This window comes from Equus przewalskii, chromosome 18, assembly GCF_037783145.1.
Source record: "Equus przewalskii isolate Varuska chromosome 18, EquPr2, whole genome shotgun sequence".
Classification (NCBI taxonomy): domain Eukaryota; kingdom Metazoa; phylum Chordata; class Mammalia; order Perissodactyla; family Equidae; genus Equus; species Equus przewalskii.
This window is the reverse complement of record NC_091848.1, coordinates 38,052,479-38,071,714: the sequence shown is the minus strand read 5'-3', so window position 1 is coordinate 38,071,714 and position 19,236 is coordinate 38,052,479. Positions and strand designations below refer to the sequence as shown.

Below are 19,236 nucleotides of genomic sequence, written 5' to 3'. Positions count from 1 at the left end.
ATGACTAATGCAAAGGCTGGTAAGGGCTGCAGGGCCAGCCTCTGGCACTTCTCTGCCAAGGTTAGGCGCCTCCCGGTGTGTGGTGGTAGATGGGGCAGGTCCTTTTCTTGCTCTACTCAGAGGGGGCTTTTGCCTCCTGCTCCTTGGATAAGCGGGTGCTGTAGGGCTGCATGTGAGAGACAAACTGCCTTCAGACACAGGTGACAGGCAGCAGAGTTTAGCTTTCTTTCTGAGGGACAGCATAGAGTCTGTCGCCAGGGTATTTTGCAATCTCTTGGCGCAGGTGTTATTGACAGGGCCCATGTCTCCTGGAGGGGGCGGGTCAGTGTGTCCTTCCCACGGAACCTAATTGGCCTGGGCCAGCCGAGAGACGGGGGCGGGGCCTGATTCCGCCGGGCGCCAGCCACGTTGGACGCGAGCTGCCCCGCGGAAAGGCCACTCCCCCGGCCCACAATGCACCGCGGGTCGCGTCACTCGGAGCGGCGGGTCCCGGCTCGGCAGGTACGGCCCGGCCCCTCCCAGTCCTGGCTGCTCCCTCTCGGGGTCGCTCGAACCCTGGCCGGCTGCTCCGCTCGCTCTCCTCGCTTCCTGCCACGCTCGGCCCTCGCCCTAGGGACTACAGACCCACCCCGAGCGGGAGCCAAGCCCGTGCCGTGGGGGCGGGAGCAGGGTGTCGTTGGAGCCGCGGAGCCCTGGAGGGCAGGGTTGCGGGGACCTCGTCTCCCCCGACCTGAGGGGCTGTGGGGCCGCGCGGGCGGCCGTTGCCCCTCGGCTGACCTGCCCTGGGTATGGGGCAGCCCGGGCAGGGGGCCTGAGGGGGAGGGACAGACGTTCTAGGCTGCCAGCTGGGGGGGTGGGGGCGGGAATTCCCTGGCCCCTAGGTGTCAGGAACGCGGGGACCACCGAGGCCACTTAGGCGGCCCAGAGAGTGGCGTTTCCTGTTTCTTTTAGGCAGGGTGGGATTTGAACCAGTGGCTTAGTTTGCGTTTTTTGGGGATGGAATGAGCACGGAGCCGAGATTTGCCCGCGTTGGCTCACCGAACCTCTTGAGGCCCTGTTAATGGCGCTTTGGGAACGATGTGGCATCAAGGAGACTTGAGCACCTGGCGTGGAAGGTGGAAGAAGGCTCCGAAATAGGAGGCCCACCCCCAGCCAGCTTGAATCTCTCTGCCAGTGGGAACAGCTTTGGACTTTTCTCCTGCTCCTTAGTTTCCTGGATCCTGACCTAGGGCAGTTGGGAAGCTTCAGAACTAGCCCCTCTTATGCCTTTTCAGCTGAGGCAGTGCCCGGCGCTATAGTGTCAGCCACTTGAGGGAGGTGTTGGAATCCGATCTAGCAGGTGGAACAGCCACTTGTAAAAACTCTGAATCCCATTCCCCGGTACTGGCATTTGATTAGTGCTGAGATTGTAAGGAATCAGGCAGTACCTTAAACAGTACCTACAACTTCTGGCATATGAAAGCTTTTAGTTCAGTACTTGAATCTAACATCTGTGACCATGCCCTACGTTGATGGGACATCTGGGCATTTACTGTGTTGAGAACCATGATATCAGTTTAGTGCTTTTTTTTTGGTGTAGGACTTTTAGAAATCCAAGTATATTTTATATTGGGGTGTGAAAGTAGCCCAGGTGTTATGAAAGGGGTGCGTGTGACCTTCTCCATGTAGTGAATAAGAAGCTTGGATGTGTCGAGAGGCAGTGTTCTCATAGGGTAAATTAGGCCTGAGTTTAAATCTGTCACTTGCTAGCTTAGGGATTGAATCAATTGCTTAAACTTTCTGAGCTTGAATTTCTTCAAGGGTAAAGTGGAACTGATAATACCCACCTCACAGGTTATTGGAAGGCTTAAATGGGATAATGTGTAGAAAGTGCCTGGTAAATAGAGGGCAATCAATAAATAATAGCAAACACTTAATATTGCACTTTTAGCCTGCAAGGCAGTGTTTCAGGTTCTTTCCACGTCCCTGTGAGAAAGATACTATTAGTGTCTTTCTAACCCTGTGAGATAGATACTGTTGGTAGCCACACTTTACATGTGAGGAAATTGAGTACAGAAAGGCAAAGCTTGCCCAACTGACAAAATTAGTGCCTCATGGAGCCAGTTTTTGAACTCTGGCTCCAGAGTCCATCCCGTTAACTACTACACTGTACTGTCTTTAAAAAAAAATGTAAGCTGGTCTTTTATCATTATTTCAGAATGAGGAGCTAGATAGTTTCTGTATCACTGGGTTCTTGCCCCTTGTTGGTTTTAGGAGACTGATGTAGCACAGTGATGTAGAGAGACAAGAGAGTTAGGTTTAAGCACCAGTTCTGCTTTATATTAGCAGGGTGGCTTTGAGAAAGGGAGCCTCAGTCTCCTCATCTGTAAAATGGAGGTTATGGCTACCTCACTGTTTGTAAACTATGAGGTGCTGCACGCATTTGTGCATGTGTTGGGGGCCCTGTTCCTAGACATGGGTATAATCTACTCTGGAGCCAGGGGTCTTACACATACCGTGTGGTACAAGCACCTATAATGGGAGTACCAAAGGCTGCTGGTGAGGTGGGGGCACAGGCAAAGCTACAGAATAAACTCTGGTTGCCCTTGGTGCCCTTTCCCCTTCTCCTCTTCAAGCTCTGTCTCCCAAGTGCCTTCTTGCTAACCTGTGCTGTGTAAAGTCCTTCCCTTTCGTTCACTCTTGCATCACAGTTAGTGTAGCTTTCTCCCCAAATACTCGCCCCCATTCCCACAGATCTCAGCTGGCAATTTAAATAAAGTCATGTGTACCAAGCTAGTGTTTCCCAAACTTCAGTACCATCAGATATGTGAGACAGTTTGAGTGATAAGCAGATGAACCTTTAAAAAAATACTTCTCCAAAATTTTTCACAAATATGCATTTGAATGAAACAAAAAAAGTCTTCTATTTATTTTAATTTAAATTATGAGAACAACTTAACATCTCAAAACTGATTTCACAGATACTATTGCTAAGGATAGGGCAAAAAATAAGTCAGTTGAAAGACCTAAATTAGGTAAATAATAGTACAGGTGGGATGCAGTTCTGCTAAGACTTCTGAACATGTTGCTTGGATGACTAAAGTTTGGGAAATAATGAACTGAAATAAAATATCGGTGATTAACCCAATATGAAGTTTTTCTTTTTTAACTTTTTATTGAGATTATGATAGTTTACAACCTTGTGAAATTTCAGATGTACATTATTGTTTGTCAGTCGTGTTGTAGGTGTACCACTTCACACCCTTTGTGCCCACCCTCCACTCCCCCTTTCCTCTGGTAACCATTAATTTGTTCTCTTTGTCTACATGTTTAACTTCCACATGTGAGTGGAGTCATACAGAGATTGTCTTTCTCTATCTGGCTTATTTCACTTAACATAACACCCTCAAGATCCATCCATGTTGTTGTGAATGGGATGATTTTATCCTTTTCTAAGGCTGAGTAGTATTCCATTGTATATATATACTATATCTTCTTTATCCAATCATCAGTTGATGGGCACTTAGGTTGCTTCCACTCTTGGCTATTGTAAATAATGCTGCAGTGAACATAGGGGTGCATGGGACTTTTGGAATTGCTGACTTCAAGCTCTCTGGATAGATACCCAGTAGTGGGATGGCTGGGTCATATGGTATTTCTATTTTTAATTTTTTGAAGAATCTCCATATTGTTTTCCATAGTGGCTGCACCAGTTTGCATTCCCACCAGCAGTGTATGAGGGTTCCTTTTTCTCCACAACCTCTCCAACATTCGTCACTTTTTGTTTTGGTTATTTTTGCCGTTCTAACGGGTGTGAAGTAATATCTTAGTGTAGTTTTGATTTGCATTTCCCTGATGATCAGTGATGATGAGCATCTTTTCATGTGCCTATTGGCCATCCGTATATCTTCTTTGGAGAAATGTCTGTTCATATCTCCTGCCCATTTTTTGATCAGGTTGTTTGATTTTTTGTTGTTGAGTTGTGTAAGTTCTTTGTATAGTATGGAGATTAACCGTTTGTCAGATATATGATTTGCAAATATTTTTTCCCACTTGGTGGGTTGTATTTTTGTTTCAATCTTGTTTTCCTTTGCCTTGAAGAAGCTCTTTAGTCTATGAAGTTCCAGTTCTTTATTCTTTCTGTTGTTTCCCTTGTCTGAGAAGACATGTTGTCGGAAAAGATCCTTTTAATACTGATGTCAAAGAGTGTACTGCATATGTTTTCTTCCAGAAGCCTTATGGTTTCAGGTCTTACCTTTAGGTCTTTGATCTATTTTGAGTTTATTTTTGTGAATGGTGAAAAAGAATGGTCAATTTTCATTCTTTTACATGTGGCTGTCCAGTTTTCCCAGCACCATTTGTTGAAGAGACTTTCTTTTCTCCATTGTATGCCCTCAGCTCCTTTGTCGAATATTGGCTGTCCATAGATGTGTGGTTTTATTTCTGGGCTTTCAATTCTGTTCTATTAATCTGTGTGCCTGTTTTTGTACCAGTACCATGCTGTTTTGATTACTGTAGCTTTGTAGTATGCTTTGAAATGAGGGATTGTGATGCCTCCAGCTTTGTTCTTTTTTCTCAGGATTGCTTTAGCAATTTGGGGTCTTTTGTTGCCCCATATGAATTTTAGGATTCTTTATTCTGTTTCTGTAAAGAATGTCATTGGGATTCTGATTGGGATTGCGTTGAATCTATAGATTGCTTTAGGTAGAATGGACATTTTAGCGATGTTTATTCTTCCAACCCATGTGCATGGAATGTCTTTCCATGTCTTTATGTCGTCATCAGTTTCTTTCACGAAAGTCTTGTAGTTTTCGTTGTATAGGTCCTTCACTTCCTTGGTTAAATTTACCCCAAGGTATTTTATTCTTTTTGTTGCGATTGTGAATGGGATTGTGTTCTTGAGTTCTTTTTCTGTTAGTTCATTATTAGAGTATAGAAATGCTACTGATTTATGTAAGTTAATTTTATACCCTACAACTTTGCTGTAGTTGTTGATTATTTCTAATAGTTTTCCAATGGATTCTTTGGGGTTTTCTATATGTAAGATCATGTCGTCTGCAAACAGTGAGAGTTTCACTTCTTCATTGCCTGTTTGGATTCCTTTTATTTCTTTTTCCTGCTTAATTGCTCTGGCCAAAACCTCCAGTACTATGTTGAATAAGAGTGGTGAGAGTGGACACCCTTGTCTTGTTCCTGTTCTCAGAGGGATGGCTTTCAGTTTTTGCCCATTGAGTATGATGTTGGCTGTGGGTTTGTCATATGTGGCCTTTATTATGTTGAGGTACTTTCCTCCTATACCCATTTCAATATAAAGTGTTTTTATCTTAAAAGAGACATTTATGAAACCATCTTGCTGGAAAGTAGATATAAAATGTACTTGTATGTTGGATTTTGTTTATTTTTGAGAGAGTGCCTTCCTGGTACCTTGGGCTAACGAGATTACCCCACAAGGTTCTGAAGAAGAGAGGTCAGTATGTAGTTATCTTGGGTCTAAAAGATTTCTAAGTGCTGCTATGGTAGTTTGGCATTGTGGAAGTTTATTTTCCTCAGCCTTTGTATAATTGTTTTCCCAGACCTACCTAGATTCTAATTTGGGCCTTTTCCTTTATCAGTTGCTATTGGGGAAAGGATATCAGGCCTGTTAAGATTCCCTATGAGTTTGCTGCTGCTGTCTAAAGGTGTATGTAATATTTTTTCAGTGTTAAAGGTGAGGAAAAATGGACCAGTGGCCTAAAAATGTATCTCTAGCCCTGATAAAACTACTACTTCTCCTAAATCTTCCCATGCAAGTGTTTTAACCCCTTGTTTCCCACTGACTTTTCCTTGTTTTTCACAACTACCACCCTTGCCTACATTCTAGGAGTGCTCTAACCCTAGCTTGGCCTTGATGTAGATTCCTTTTTCTACTAGCACAGTCCCGATAAGATCAGAATGTGTTTTTTTAAGGAATGGACATTAAGAATCCAAGGTAAAAAGAAAAAAAAGGAGGGGCATGTTTATTGAGTTGATAGAGGAGAGGTTGCTTATTCTGAGGTGACTGAAGTCTGTCTGCAAATTAGTTAGGCCTGGTATTGTTCATTGGACAAAGGTCTTCCCAGTTTCTTTTGCTAATTTACTGTTGGATGCTAGGTTAAATGACTCTGTGAGGAAGACATTTAACTCTTTCTCCTCAGAAAAATCTTATCTACTGATAAATAGAAACAGTTCTCTGACAGCCTTTTAAGAATTTTGACAGGGATCATCACTGCTGTGTTGTGCTTTTGGTTACAAGCCTAACAGTGTGTATTAGACATATCTGAAATGCAAGTTTGTCTAACTGTAGTTTTCCAATTAGTAAAGTGGTGGGCTACACAGCTTGCATTATTTGCTCTTTTCATTTGAATTTCTTGAATTCTGATCTGATGCTTCTTGATGGTAGGAACTGTGTATTCCTAATGTCTGGCATAGTCACTGGCATACAGTATGTTAAATGTTCGGTAAACAAATGGAACTTACAAGTTGGTATTCTTTTCTAGTATATGTTTTAGGAAGTGTGAATCATATCCTTCTTTCTTTCAAGTCATAAAAAAGAGCAACTTCAAAGATTACATGAAAGTTGGCACTCTCTAAGTAAGATGATTCTTAATATTTCTGGTGGAATCCTAAGAATATCAGGCATAAAAGAATGCAATCTGCTTTTAAATACTAGGAATATGGATTTTGGAAACTATAAGTCACAACCCTGCCCTCATATTAATTCCCAGAGTGGTCACTGTGTTGCAGTATACTTCTGGAAAGGCAAAAATCTTATATGTAAATAATAAGTGCTTAAGGGTATGAAGTAAGACATTTTCTTTCTTACAGTTAGACTAAATGTTACAATTGTGGTTTAATAAATAAAACATGGCAACGATTTTTACAAGGGTTTATAGTATGGATATTATACTTTGAGGGATCCTAGCTTTCTCTGGCTACTGCTTTTAGAAGAGAAAAGAAACTGGTTGAATAGAAAGGAAGATGATGTGGATATGTCATGCTGGAACTTTCGTTCGAAGATTCTATTATGGTGAAGGCTAATTTAATTCCTGCTGGGTTTTTTCCTTTTAAAAAATGGAGGAGAAAAGTATTAAAGGGTAATGACATATTAGTACTAGCTATTCCTCTCATTTTCTCATGAAAAGAGGAAAAGGGGGGAGTGATTTTAATGTATTAGCCTTATTATTTGGGTTAATTTTTATTGACAATCAGTTTCTGTCATGAATGGGCAGTCAGATTTCGACTTCACACAGCAATGAAAACTAGGGACTGCTGATTTCCAAATTTGGTACCAACTAGTTTTCTGTGGCATTTTTTGAAATATTACTAATTCAGTTTTTCATTTTTGGAATGAGGTAATATTGACCTGGTCAAATTGGGCAGGTAAGGATTAATTTAGCCTGTGAAATACAATATCTTGAAAAAAAAACCTATGAAATTTTCATTTTTCACCAGTTGCCTCTACTGCTAGTGAAGGAGAAGCATTTAGTGACGTTGTGCTCTGATGGCCTGGCACAAAAGACTTACCACTTAATTTCAGACTGTGAACTTGTTTTAATTCAGTGTTTTTTCAAAGAATGGTACTTAGGCAATAAGCATAGTAATTACCTGGGGAATTTATTAACATGGGAGATTCTCAAGCCTCATCCGACAGTTAGTGGATCAGAATTTTTTGGTGGTGGGCCTGGAAATCTGCATTTCTCAACCAAACTTCCAGAGGTTTTTATACAAGCTAAACTCTGAGAACTGCATTTTTTTTTTCAAAATCAAAGTTTGACTGTTTACCTGATTTTTTTTAGACCCAGGGCTCTGTAGTCCTTTTATCTTTTTATAAAGTACGATCAGAATATAATAAAAAAGGCCATTATGATTTACTTTCTGGTAAAAAGATTGAGAACACTTTTAAAACAAATGTTCCTTTACTTTAAGATTTATTTTAAATAGAAATATTTTTTCTGATTATAAAAGTAATGTATGCCCTTTGTGGAATATTATAAACGTTTAGGAAATTAGATAATGGTCATCCATCATACTATTTCCTGGAGATTGGCATTATTCTTATTCTGGCATGCTTCCTTCCAGTATCTGTTTCTCCATTTATCCCTCCCTTCTTTCTTCTTTTTGTCTTTATGGAAAACAACATTTGCAGTTTTTATCCTGCTTTTTTTCTACCTAATATATAAGTATTTTACCACCTCATTAAACTGTTTTTCACAAACATAACTTTTAATTTCTGCATTATATTCTGTCATATGGGTGTTGTATAATTTACTTAACAATCCCCCTATTGTTGGACATTTAGGTTGTTCTCAGTTATTTCTGTGAAAGAATGTCTTTCTGTTTAAAATTTTGTGTAAATCTGATTACTTTCCTTAGGATAGGATTATATATTTAAATTTATTCTTGTCAAAGGGCATAAATATTTTTAAACTCTTGTTGAATATTTCCAAATTTTTTCGAGAATGGTGTTTATTCCAATATTTGCTTCCATGTATATTTATGAGAATGCCAGAAAGAAACAAGTATTATTTTTTTAAAAACTAATTTGTTAAGGAATGCATAGTATTTCACTGTTTTAGTTAGTATGTCTTTGATTATTAATGAGTTGAACATTTTTGCCTATGTTTATCAGCTTTGGCTTTAATTTTTTTGTCTAACCCAAATTGTTCGTTTTATTTTAGGTCTCCTCTGTTGATTGAAATGTCTATGATTTTATCTGCCTCAGTCATTCGTGTCAGAGATGGATTGCCACTTTCTGCTTCTACTGACTATGAACAAGGCACAGGCATGCAGGAATGCAGAAAGTATTTTAAAATGCTCTCGAAGAAACTTGCTCAGCTTCCTGATAGATGTACACTGAAAACTGGACATTATAACATTAAGTAAGACTTTAGTTTGCTCCATTAGAAGCACTTGCTTAGTGGGTTGTCATTTTAATGAAATTTAAGTGGTTTCAATAGAAATTAGTGTTTGATTAGTTTAGGAAAACTTGTTAAGTCAAGAATCATGTGGTTCTGAACTTATACTGAAATAATAGTCATCATGTCATCACCTTTTTTGCAGTTTCTCTGTGTTTATACCTGGCTTTAAAAAATTTTATAGTTTTGCGGATCACAGATATTCCATCACTAGGTGTTTATTGGTGTTCTTATATGGCCAGGAAAGCTGTGAGGGAAAATATAAAAAATCTTACATGATACCTGCCCTCAGAGAACTTAGGTTTACATTCTGGTGAGAGGGGATAGCATTCATCACTATTTATTGTGTATAAAGAAAGTGGAACGAGGTGATGGGATAGAGAGTGACTTTATGATGGTCAAGGGCCCTTTGAGAGAGTGACATTTGAGCAGAGACCTAAAAGATAAGAAAAAAGACGGTCATATGAAGGATGCTGTGGATAAAGAGCAAGGCAGAGGTAACAACCAGTGCAGAAGGCCTTCGATACAGATCAAGGATGGAAAGAAAGCCAGAGATGCTGAAGCAATGTGGACAAATAATAAAGTGGCAAAAAGTGAGGTTGGAAAGGTAGGAATGGGACAGGTTATGTAGGCCTTCTAGGCTGTGATAAGGAGTTTGGATTGAGTCTAATGCAATAGGAAGCCATTGGAGAGTTTTGGCTTTGAGTAAATCATCCTGGCTGCTCTATGAAGAAGCTCTCTAAGGGAGGAAGAATGGAAGAGATCATTGAGGAGACTCTTAGAGAAGTTCAGGTAGAGGTGATGCTTATAACTTGAACAAGGATGATAGTGTGAAAAGTGGTTGTATTTGGGAATTACACCAACAAATCTTCCTAATGGATTGAAGTGGGATGTGAGGGAAAGAGAAGAGTCAAGAGTCACCTCTAGATTTTTGGCCTGAGGAACTGGATGATAATGGGGCCAAAGTGAGCAAGACTAGAGGATGTAGTATTTCACTGCTAAAAATTAGGTGTTCTGTTTGGATATGTTAAGTCTGAGATGCCCATTAGATATCCAAGAGGCACTGTCAGGTAGGTAGCTGGATGTATAAGTCTGAAGTTTAGTGAAGAAGGACAAGTATAGAGATTTAGATTTGGGGATCTGCTTACAGTTTGTAATTAAAACCATGGGGAATAGGTAAGACCACCTTGGAGAGCATGCGTGGGAAACAATTAGAGAACAATTAACTCCAGAGCAGTTTGATACTGACTGTGCATACAGTAGGAAATCAAATAAGGACAAAGTCCATATGGGATATAATAAGGAGAGGGCTTCCTTATTGAGACATGAGCCGTATCCTGAAGAATTAGTAAGAGAGGCAGTCTAAGGCAGAGAGGAGGGCATTCCAGGTGTAGGGAGGAGAGGCAGAATAATAAAGAATGTGTCTTAGCATGCTAGGTGCATTAATCTGCTTAGCCTGGTGTAGTAAATGGTGGTTTAGGGATAATTATGCAAAATGTGGGATAATTAGTGTGGGACCAGATCCTGGATTTTCCTGAAAATTCAGATTGAGGGATGTCACTTTGATATAATAGGTTATAGGCTGTTAATGCAGGTTTGAGGGAAGTGACTTGATAAAAAAACACTGCTGAGACAGTAGAATATAGGGTGAAATGGAAAGTCTGAGAGGAGAGAGGTCAACTTATAATTAGAGCCTGAACTAGTAAAATACAAGTGCAAATGAAAAAGAAAATGTATAAAATTTTAAGGAATTCGTCTGTTTTGTAGGTTGACGGATACTTTCCTTAAATTGTCGTAAATGTTTAATATATAAACTTATGTCACTAATTAGGAAACAACAAGGATTAAAGCAATAATTATGAACCATATGAAAATTAAGTTGTGTCCTATGAGATCTTAAAACTTTGAGGTTGGTTTCTGGGATTTAAAAATCATAGTTGTATATTTTGAGATGTCTAAACATTGAGACACTGATCTTATGAAAAGACAAACCCCTGTGGGAGGTCACTCATACTCTATTGTGAATTTTAGTGCAAGAAGTAAAATTCTTAGTTCTTTCACTGTAAATTTATTTGAAGTCAGATAATGGCTGTGAGCCTCATAGTTTCTCTCCTTACCTAAGGATTCACTTTCTCCATATTTGTCCCCAAACTGCTACCTCTAGCCAGGAATGCTATTTTAGGCTTAGCTACCTTTTGGTTTAGTTTCTGGCAGTGCTTTCCTTTCACCCTTTGGTGATGTTTTCTGATTGTAGGAGTAACAGTTTCAACAATGACCCAGTTATTAAGTACCTGCAATTCCCAGGCACTTTACTTACACTTCATTAAATTTTGCAACAGCCCTGTAAATGGCTAATAAATAGACCTCTTTCCCATTGCCGAAGGCAGAAACACAACTCACACTAGCTTAAGCAACAAAAAAAATGGTATTGTGAGGGATAGGCCTGCTTCCGAGTTGGCTGAACCCAGGGACTCAGATGTTGTTAGCAGGAGTCTTCCTCTCATTTCTCTAGTCTCTCTCCTTTTGCAGATAGGCATTCTTCACTTAATGGAAAACACTGTTCAGGCAGCTCTCAGCTTACTTCATTCCAGCTGAGCAACCCCTCTCCCTTCATGTTTCAAGAAAAGGACTTTAATTGGCCTTGCTGTGTGTTGGCCCATTTCTGCACTAACGTTGTGGTCAGAGGGCTAGGGTACTCTTAGTTGGCCAGGCCTTTTGACAGACATCTTTACCAAAGCTGTATAGAATAGGTAGTGGGGCTGGAGGTAATTCCCCAAAGGGAAGGAGAGAAGGAATGCTGGGCAGATAGTCCTTATAGTACCACCATCCCTATTTTACAGATGAGGAAACTGAGACTTAGGGCTGTAAAGAACTCTTTCCAAGTCACAAAGGTAATAAATGGTATATTGAGCCACAGTCCTTTGGCTTCAGTGTTCACGTTGCCCTCTAATAAAAGAGGGAGTTGGCTCCCTTTACCCTTAACTTCTTTGTTGACAGGGTGCATTCCTAGTTCTCCTAATTCTTTTCTCTTTTTATGGGGAGAGAAATTAACCAGGGAAGAGAATTAAGTGAAACTACCCCCACCCCCTTTTGTTTGAGAAATAATGAGGGACAGAGTATGTGTGAAGTCTAAAATTGATGAGACAGCATTGTCTTGTTGGAGGCGAGGTGTTTGGTGGGGAGGGGGTATGGCAAGGGATTGCAACCCACCAGTAGCTACATGATCACTTGGGGGAGGAAGATAAAGTGTGTATCCTGCCTTCCTGTTTTGTCTCATTACTAGCATCATTGTACTTTTCTGATGTTTGTTATGGTAAAAATCTACAACTTTTCATCACCATGTATGTTAAATAGGCTCTTGTGAACTAGCCTAGGAACCTAATTACTCTAACAATACAGTGTCTGTGGGGAAATGAGTTCTGGGTGCAATAGACTGGAATACAACCAGTAGGTAAAGTAGGGATTACCTATGATTGGTTATATAAAAAGTCAAGATCTTCATTCTCTGGCGTGTGGAAGGTGTTAGAGTTTGTGGGAAAGGGTGAATCAGGAGCTAGATGAACTCTGCACAAAAGGAAATGAAGGATGTCAAAGGCAAATTTTGCTGGCTCTGTGTTTTATACAAGGCTCTGATGGTGTAATCACCTTTGGCCACTTAAAATCATCTCAGATTCTCCTTTAGCTTACTGTTATAAGTTCCTATCATCTGGCATATTGCATATTAGTAAATATTTTCATATTTAATAAGGTTAAAATTAGTGACTAAATGGGTCTTCTATTCATGAGATAATTTATTCATGGTTTAGCTCTTCACCCTTGGAGGGTAATTGAAAGTTGGCCACATAAGAGAGGCATAAGTAAGAAAATAGAAAGTTTCTGGTAGAATGCTGCACATGGTGGACACTCACTGTTACTGAATTCTCTTTCTGGTTCTTATTTCTTTACTGTCTCACTGATGACAAAGTCTTGTTTTCACTTTCTTTCCTATTAGAAGTATTTGGTGACAACAAAATCCATAAGGTATATTCACTTTCATAATGTCAACCTTTTTATTATATTTAAAAGTTTAAATACTTTATTTTAGAGAATGGAATTCAGTGTAGAAGGTTCTATTTTGAAAATAGCATTTTTCTTAAACTTAGCAATTTTAACAGTAGATTAGAGAGGACGTGTCCTACTGGAGAACTTTTCTTCACCCAGGAAAGCTATTCACTGGGCAAGTGTGGCTGCAAAGGATAAGCAGATTTCTATGTGTAATGGTACAATTCCAGATGAAAATTATATGTAATACAAATATTAATTATTACTGTCTCAACTAATAGTTTCCTGTATACTGTATCATTTAGCATGCTATCAAATGCAGTTCTGTTTCTTTGTCTTGTTTTGCATATCATTGTTTTAAGTACATTCTCAGTTCTGTATTGCATGAGCCTGGCAAGCAGGTACTTGTCTTTGACATCAGAGCCTATAGAGTAGAATGCTAGACATATGCTAGGTTCTCTGTTATTTGCTGTAGGGAAGATGATTGCTTTCACTAATTATTTAGTTTGGTGCAGCATGCCAGAATTGTCCTAATAATGTCAGTGTTTAATTGGTGATGTGTAAAATTTCTTTGACAGTTCATAAATAAAATTAGACACCAGGAAAAGTTTAATATCTAAAATCACTTATTTATTTTGTTGGAATTTAACAATCACTTGAAGTGTGACCTCCTTGGATACATGACAGAAATAGTTTTTTAATGAAGTGATTAAAGTAAATCCCCCTTATCTGGAGTTTGAACTTCTGCCAGCCTTACCTGTTCAAGACGCATTTGATCCTGGAAGGACCAAAAGAAGTTCCTAGTGTGTGTACCGTGGAAAGGAACCAGAGGTGTAATGAGGTTGGATAAATTCTTTGGCCAGAACAAAGGCAGCTGTAAAGACCAAACCGTATGGTACCAAAGCCCAGAAGTGGAAGAGAAATGAAAAAGAAAAAGGAAATGAGAGCAAAGTAGGAAGAAAACAATGGCAATTTAAAAATTGTGCTCATTGTGGAGAAAGGAGGACTTTTGTGTGTGTGTGAGGATTAGTTATGATTGTGATAAAAGGAGAGCAGACATAGCTGGTTGGACCTGTACAGCCATCTTGAGGTACTCACTGCAGAGGTGGGTAGTTCTACATGGTCCCTGAGAACGTCCCTCTCTTTAAAGTAGGGAGTTGTTAAGCACTCACTGGCCTGAGCCTGCAGCTTTCTGGGAACACTGACTGGAAGGGCAGGGTGAAGTTCTCTCTTCTGTCATTTTATCGAGTATTTATGGAGCTTTTACTCTGTGTAGATACTTTGTGTAGATAGTGCTGGCCTGTACAATTATCTGTGTGCAATATAGTCAACAAATTAGTGTATAAATGAGTGAATGAATGATGCTGTCTTTGCACTAATTTATTCACTAATTCGTTAAGCACTTACTGTGTACTAGACAACAAAATATTTCTCGGTGCTAAGAATACAATGGTGAACATTATATAAATCATCCCTGCTCTCATAGAGCATAGAGACATTACAACAAATGAGCACATAAATATACGATTACAAATTGGGTTAGTTACATGGAGAAAAATAGCAGCTGCTCTAATATAACCATTGCAGGTGGGATCAATTTAGATTGTGTGCTCTGGGAGGGACTTTAAGTCAGAGAACTGAAGCATGAGTAGGAGTTAACCTGGTCAGAATTGGAGCATGGCAGAGGTGGGGTTGGGAGCATTACAAGTGGGTTAGACTGAATTCGTGAAGCTTCTCAGATTGGGAGTTGGAGGACTGGGAGTGGGTTTGTATCCTTGAAGATCTGAAACAAGACTAGTGTGGCTGGAATGCAGAGAAGGAGGAGTAGAGTTGCACAAGATGAAGTGGAGGAATTGGCAGGGCTTCCAGAATATCTTTCTGATACAAGTTCCAAAATCCTCAAGTTTCATTTCTCTTAATTAGGGGGAAAAATAGAGATTGATTTATGGCTTGGAAAAAGTGAAAAAATTTTGGTCATTAGGACATATTTGGTTTGTACTATTACGAGGTTGGTATTGTGGAAAGAATGTGGGCTTTAGAATTAGAATTAAGTTTGTACGCACTCTGCTTCTTAATGGTGTGTGGCCTTGGGTAAGTTACTAAGCCTCCCTGAGCCTCTGTTTCTTCATCTGTAAAACGGAGATAGTAGTGCTCTTTTATTGGAAAGAGATTAAAGATGGAAAGCACTTAGTGAGGGGCCAGATTCATACTAAGTGGTCAGTAAACTGTACCTACTGCTGTTACTATTCCTACTACTTCTCTTCCTCCTCCTCCTCAAGGCAGAAGGACAGTGGCCAGATTGTCTATAAAATGTGAGCTAAATGAACCTGATGGACAGGCTAAAGCATGCACAACGTGGTGTGCCTGTAATGACTTCAGACTATTGCATATGAGTAGTGAAATGGTGGGAGTCTTTCAGTCTGTCCCAGTGATAGTTGAAAAAGCAGAAGTCTTTTGGTAACAAAGGTAAATTGAGCTATATGTGCTTTTGGAAAACTGGCTTTGTGGCCACAGAAAGACAGCATTTTAAGTCTAAATTCACTATGAAAAGCCATGATATAATAGAACGTGTTATAGCCTTTTCAGAAAGTATCATGCACTTATAGTAAAATAAAGACTTTGGAATACAGACTCCCTGAAAATGCTAACATATAATCTTAAAAACATAAGGTTTCCTTTATTTCATATCTAATTCTCTAGATCAATTTCGTGCAAGCAAAAGAAACCATTTGGGATAAACTGTCATGTAGGTGTCTGTGGTTCACTCTATTATTAATATGGAAATACAGCAAAACCCTGCCATAACAAAAAAGGGGGTCCAAAAGCTTCAGTCATATTATTTGAGGATGATGATAATAACTCCTAGCTAGCTACTTTGGAGTTCCAAGTGTGTGGAAGCCGATTGCCAATTGTATTCTGTCTCAATTCAGGTTATTGTGGGGTGTATTTGAATGCTAATGACATGTCAAGGAATTTTGATAATGACAGTGAGGATTATTTTGGAAAGAGAAAATTACTTGGGAAAAACATACTTTGGCCTTTGATTTAGTTATTAATTTTGTAGAAAAATGCAATATTAATGGCTCAACTTTTTTGACCCCAAAGAAGAGAGACATTTTATTTTGTGAACACTACCTATACAAATAGGAAACTCAAACAAAGTTTTATGAAACAATATGCATTCTGATATTTTCTGTTTATTTCAATTTTTAGGAAAATGCTGTGTGTAATTCACTAATTTTATGACATACTAATGGGTTACAACTTGCAGATTGAAAAATAGTGCATCAAATGGTGTGTATTAAGTGGAACTTCAGAAGGGAATTCCAGATTATTCCAGAAGTATAAGATTAGCACAGTAGCACCAGTGGTATATCCCACACCATTAATAATAGATGATTAACAAGTGCCAACCCCACATCATTTGGCTGCCTGGGATGATCTTTTAAGAAAGAAAGATATATATAGAGAGAGAGAGAGAGAAAGAGATTTACTTGCATGTGTGTAAATATTCTTCTCTTACTGGAAGAATACGTAAGAAATTAATAACATGAGTTGCTTGAGGGACAGAGAACTGGGTGTCTCTGGGCAGAGGTGGAGATGAGACACTTGAAGTACAATATTTCCTTTCATTTTTCATTCTTTTAAAATTTGAATTGTGAGTGTATCTTTCTAAACATTAAATTAAAAATAATAAATTATGCTTTGACGTTATTAGAGAAAAAAGGGGGGCGGGGAACTACCGTGTGGATTCAGGTTTGGTGCTCAAGATGGCTGTGATACATAGTGTCTGACACAGGAGTGGGAGTCACAGCCTGTGTGCTCTGTGTGCTGCCCTTGCCCTGGACCAGCTGCGCTGATAGTACAATAAAAGGATGTTTACAGGGCTCACTGGAAACGGTTACTGTGTGTCCCATGCTCTGCTTATTATAGGGGGGTATATACTTTATTCTAGAGGGTTTTTTGTTTCAATAGAACATAATTAATTGAAACATTTCAGTGCTTCAAGTAGAAGTTTTTTGTTTTTAATTTTTAACTTATTTCGAAATAATTTCAAACTTACAGAAGAGTTCAGATAATATCTGTTCCTAGATTCACCTTTTGTTGACATATAACACCATTTGCTTTATCTTTTTATCCATCTACCTATCTTTTTGTCTGATTTGTTTTTTCTGAACCATTTGAGAGAAACTTACAAATAACAGACCCCTTTGTTCATAGCTACTTCAAAGGGTATTTTCTAAGATTAGAGATACTCCTTTACTTAACTATGGTACAGTTATCAGCTCTAGTAAATTTAATATTGATAACATACTTTCGTCTAATCTGCCTGTTTCCCATTTTTGTCAATTGACCCAGGAATGTCCTTCATAGCATTTTTTCCCCCTCTCTGGCACAGGATCAAGTCTAGGGTTAGGTATTGCATTTAGTTGTGTCTCTTTAGCCTCTTTTGATGGGAAACATTTCCACAGCTTTTATTTCCTTTTTTACAACATTGAGATTTTTAAAGAATACAGCCCCTCTCCTCTTTTTTTAAATAGAATGCTGCTCATTCTGGTGTTCCTTCATGATTAGCTTCAGATTATGCATTCTCGCCCAGAATGCTACATAGCTGATAAGTCTTTCTGAGGCTATCACAACTGGAGGCACAGGAAGTCCATCTGCCCCTCATTACTGGTGTTAGAGTACTTGCTAAAGGTGTTGTCTAGTTTCTACTGTATAATAAATATTTTTCCCTTGTAACCAATAAGCAATCCATGGGAAGACGTTTTAAAAGCATGCAAAATTCCTGCTCCTATCAAAATTTCCACTTAGATTTAACACCCATTGATGGTCCTTGCTTGATCCAATCTTTACTATGTTGGTTGCAAAATGCTGATTTTCCCAATTCTAGCACTACCTCCACATTTATCACTTGGCACTCAGCATCCTGCTATGAGCAAGAGTCTTCTTTTCTTCCCCTTTTATTTTGTTTGTTTTTGTTTGAACTCATAAATTCCTCTTTTTTCCCCTAATGGTTCATAATTCATTACTGTGTGAAGTAGAGGATTTGAGTTTGGGGTCAGTGGATGACTTCAAGAAGTCAGTAACCACCCTGAAATTGTGCGCCAAGTTCTGTGTTGTCTAGACATCTTTCTAGGGCGAGTGTCCGTAACTTTCATCAGAATCTCTAAAGCATTCTTGATTCAAACAGGGTTAAACCTTAAGCTGTTACCCTTGTATTTTTCTGTATTCTTTCCCCTGCTTTCTACCCCAACTGATAAATAACTTAAGTGTTAGAACCATAGTGTGTGTACCATTCCATTTTTTGTCTACTGTTTTTAAACTGCAACTGAAAATAGTATTATATTTTGTTTTCTTTAATTTTTTGCTGGAATATATAATAAATGTTAATATCTTCATTGCCACGATAGCAGCAGTTTATGGTGTATAGAACCAATCTTGTGAAGTAACAAATTACCTTGATTTAATTTGAAATTTTAAAACCAATGTTTTTTACACTGTAGTTTTATTAGCTCTCTGGGAGTGAGCTACATGATGTTGTGCACTGAAAATTACCCAAATGTTCTGGCCTTCTCTTTCCTGGATGAGCTTCAGAAGGAGTTCATTACTACTTATAACATGATGAAGACAAATACTGCTGTCAGACCATACTGTTTCATTGAGTTTGGTAAGGCCCTGAGTTTTTTTTCCTTTTCATTATTATGTCTCCATCTAGTCATAAGCAATTTTTTGTCTACTACTAGTGGGCAGGGGGAAAACTCAGAAAAGTCTGCTATCTTGCTTTTGATAAAATAATTTGACAAATGGCCTATAAATTATAACTTCTTCATTTACATACCTATTAGAAAAAATTGTGTTTGAGCTGCAGGGGGCATGTGATTATTGGCCCAAAGAATTAATCCTGGAAGACAATTTCAAGAGAAATTTATAAGCCAGATTCAGAATTTTGTGTTTCTGATAATCTTTTATAGTCTGTTTAATGTAGAATAGAGATTGGCAAGCATTTACTAGGAAGGACTAGATAATAGATATTTTAGGCTTTAAGGACCATATGGTCTCTGTCACAACTACTCAGTCCTGCCATTGTAGCTTGAAAGCAGGCTTAGGCAATACATAAATGAATGAGTGTAGTTATATTCTAATAAACCTTTATTTACAAAAACAGAAGGCTAGATTTGGCCTGTAGGCATTAGTTTGCTTGACCCCTGTTTTAGAAGGGAAAAAAAAAGTAAAACCAAATTATAAATAGTGAAAATTAAATTGGAAGCTATTTAGGAGA

At 38.9% G+C, this 19,236-nt stretch overlaps 1 protein-coding gene across 2 annotated transcripts in view; it reads left to right on the top strand.

The window, feature by feature from the left end:
* Positions 1–384: 384 nt before the first annotated feature.
* Positions 385–19,236, top strand: part of SEC22A (SEC22 homolog A, vesicle trafficking protein) — a 61,358-nt gene continuing 42,506 nt past the window's right edge. Inside the window, exons 1-3 of one of the 2 annotated variants that reach the window (XM_070583752.1) lie at positions 385–501; positions 8,676–8,876; positions 18,461–18,624. In XM_070583752.1, coding sequence (XP_070439853.1) covers positions 8,695–8,876; positions 18,461–18,624 — 346 coding nt within the window. In that variant the 5' untranslated portion in view covers positions 385–501; positions 8,676–8,694. The other variant, XM_070583753.1, reaches the window with a different exon arrangement.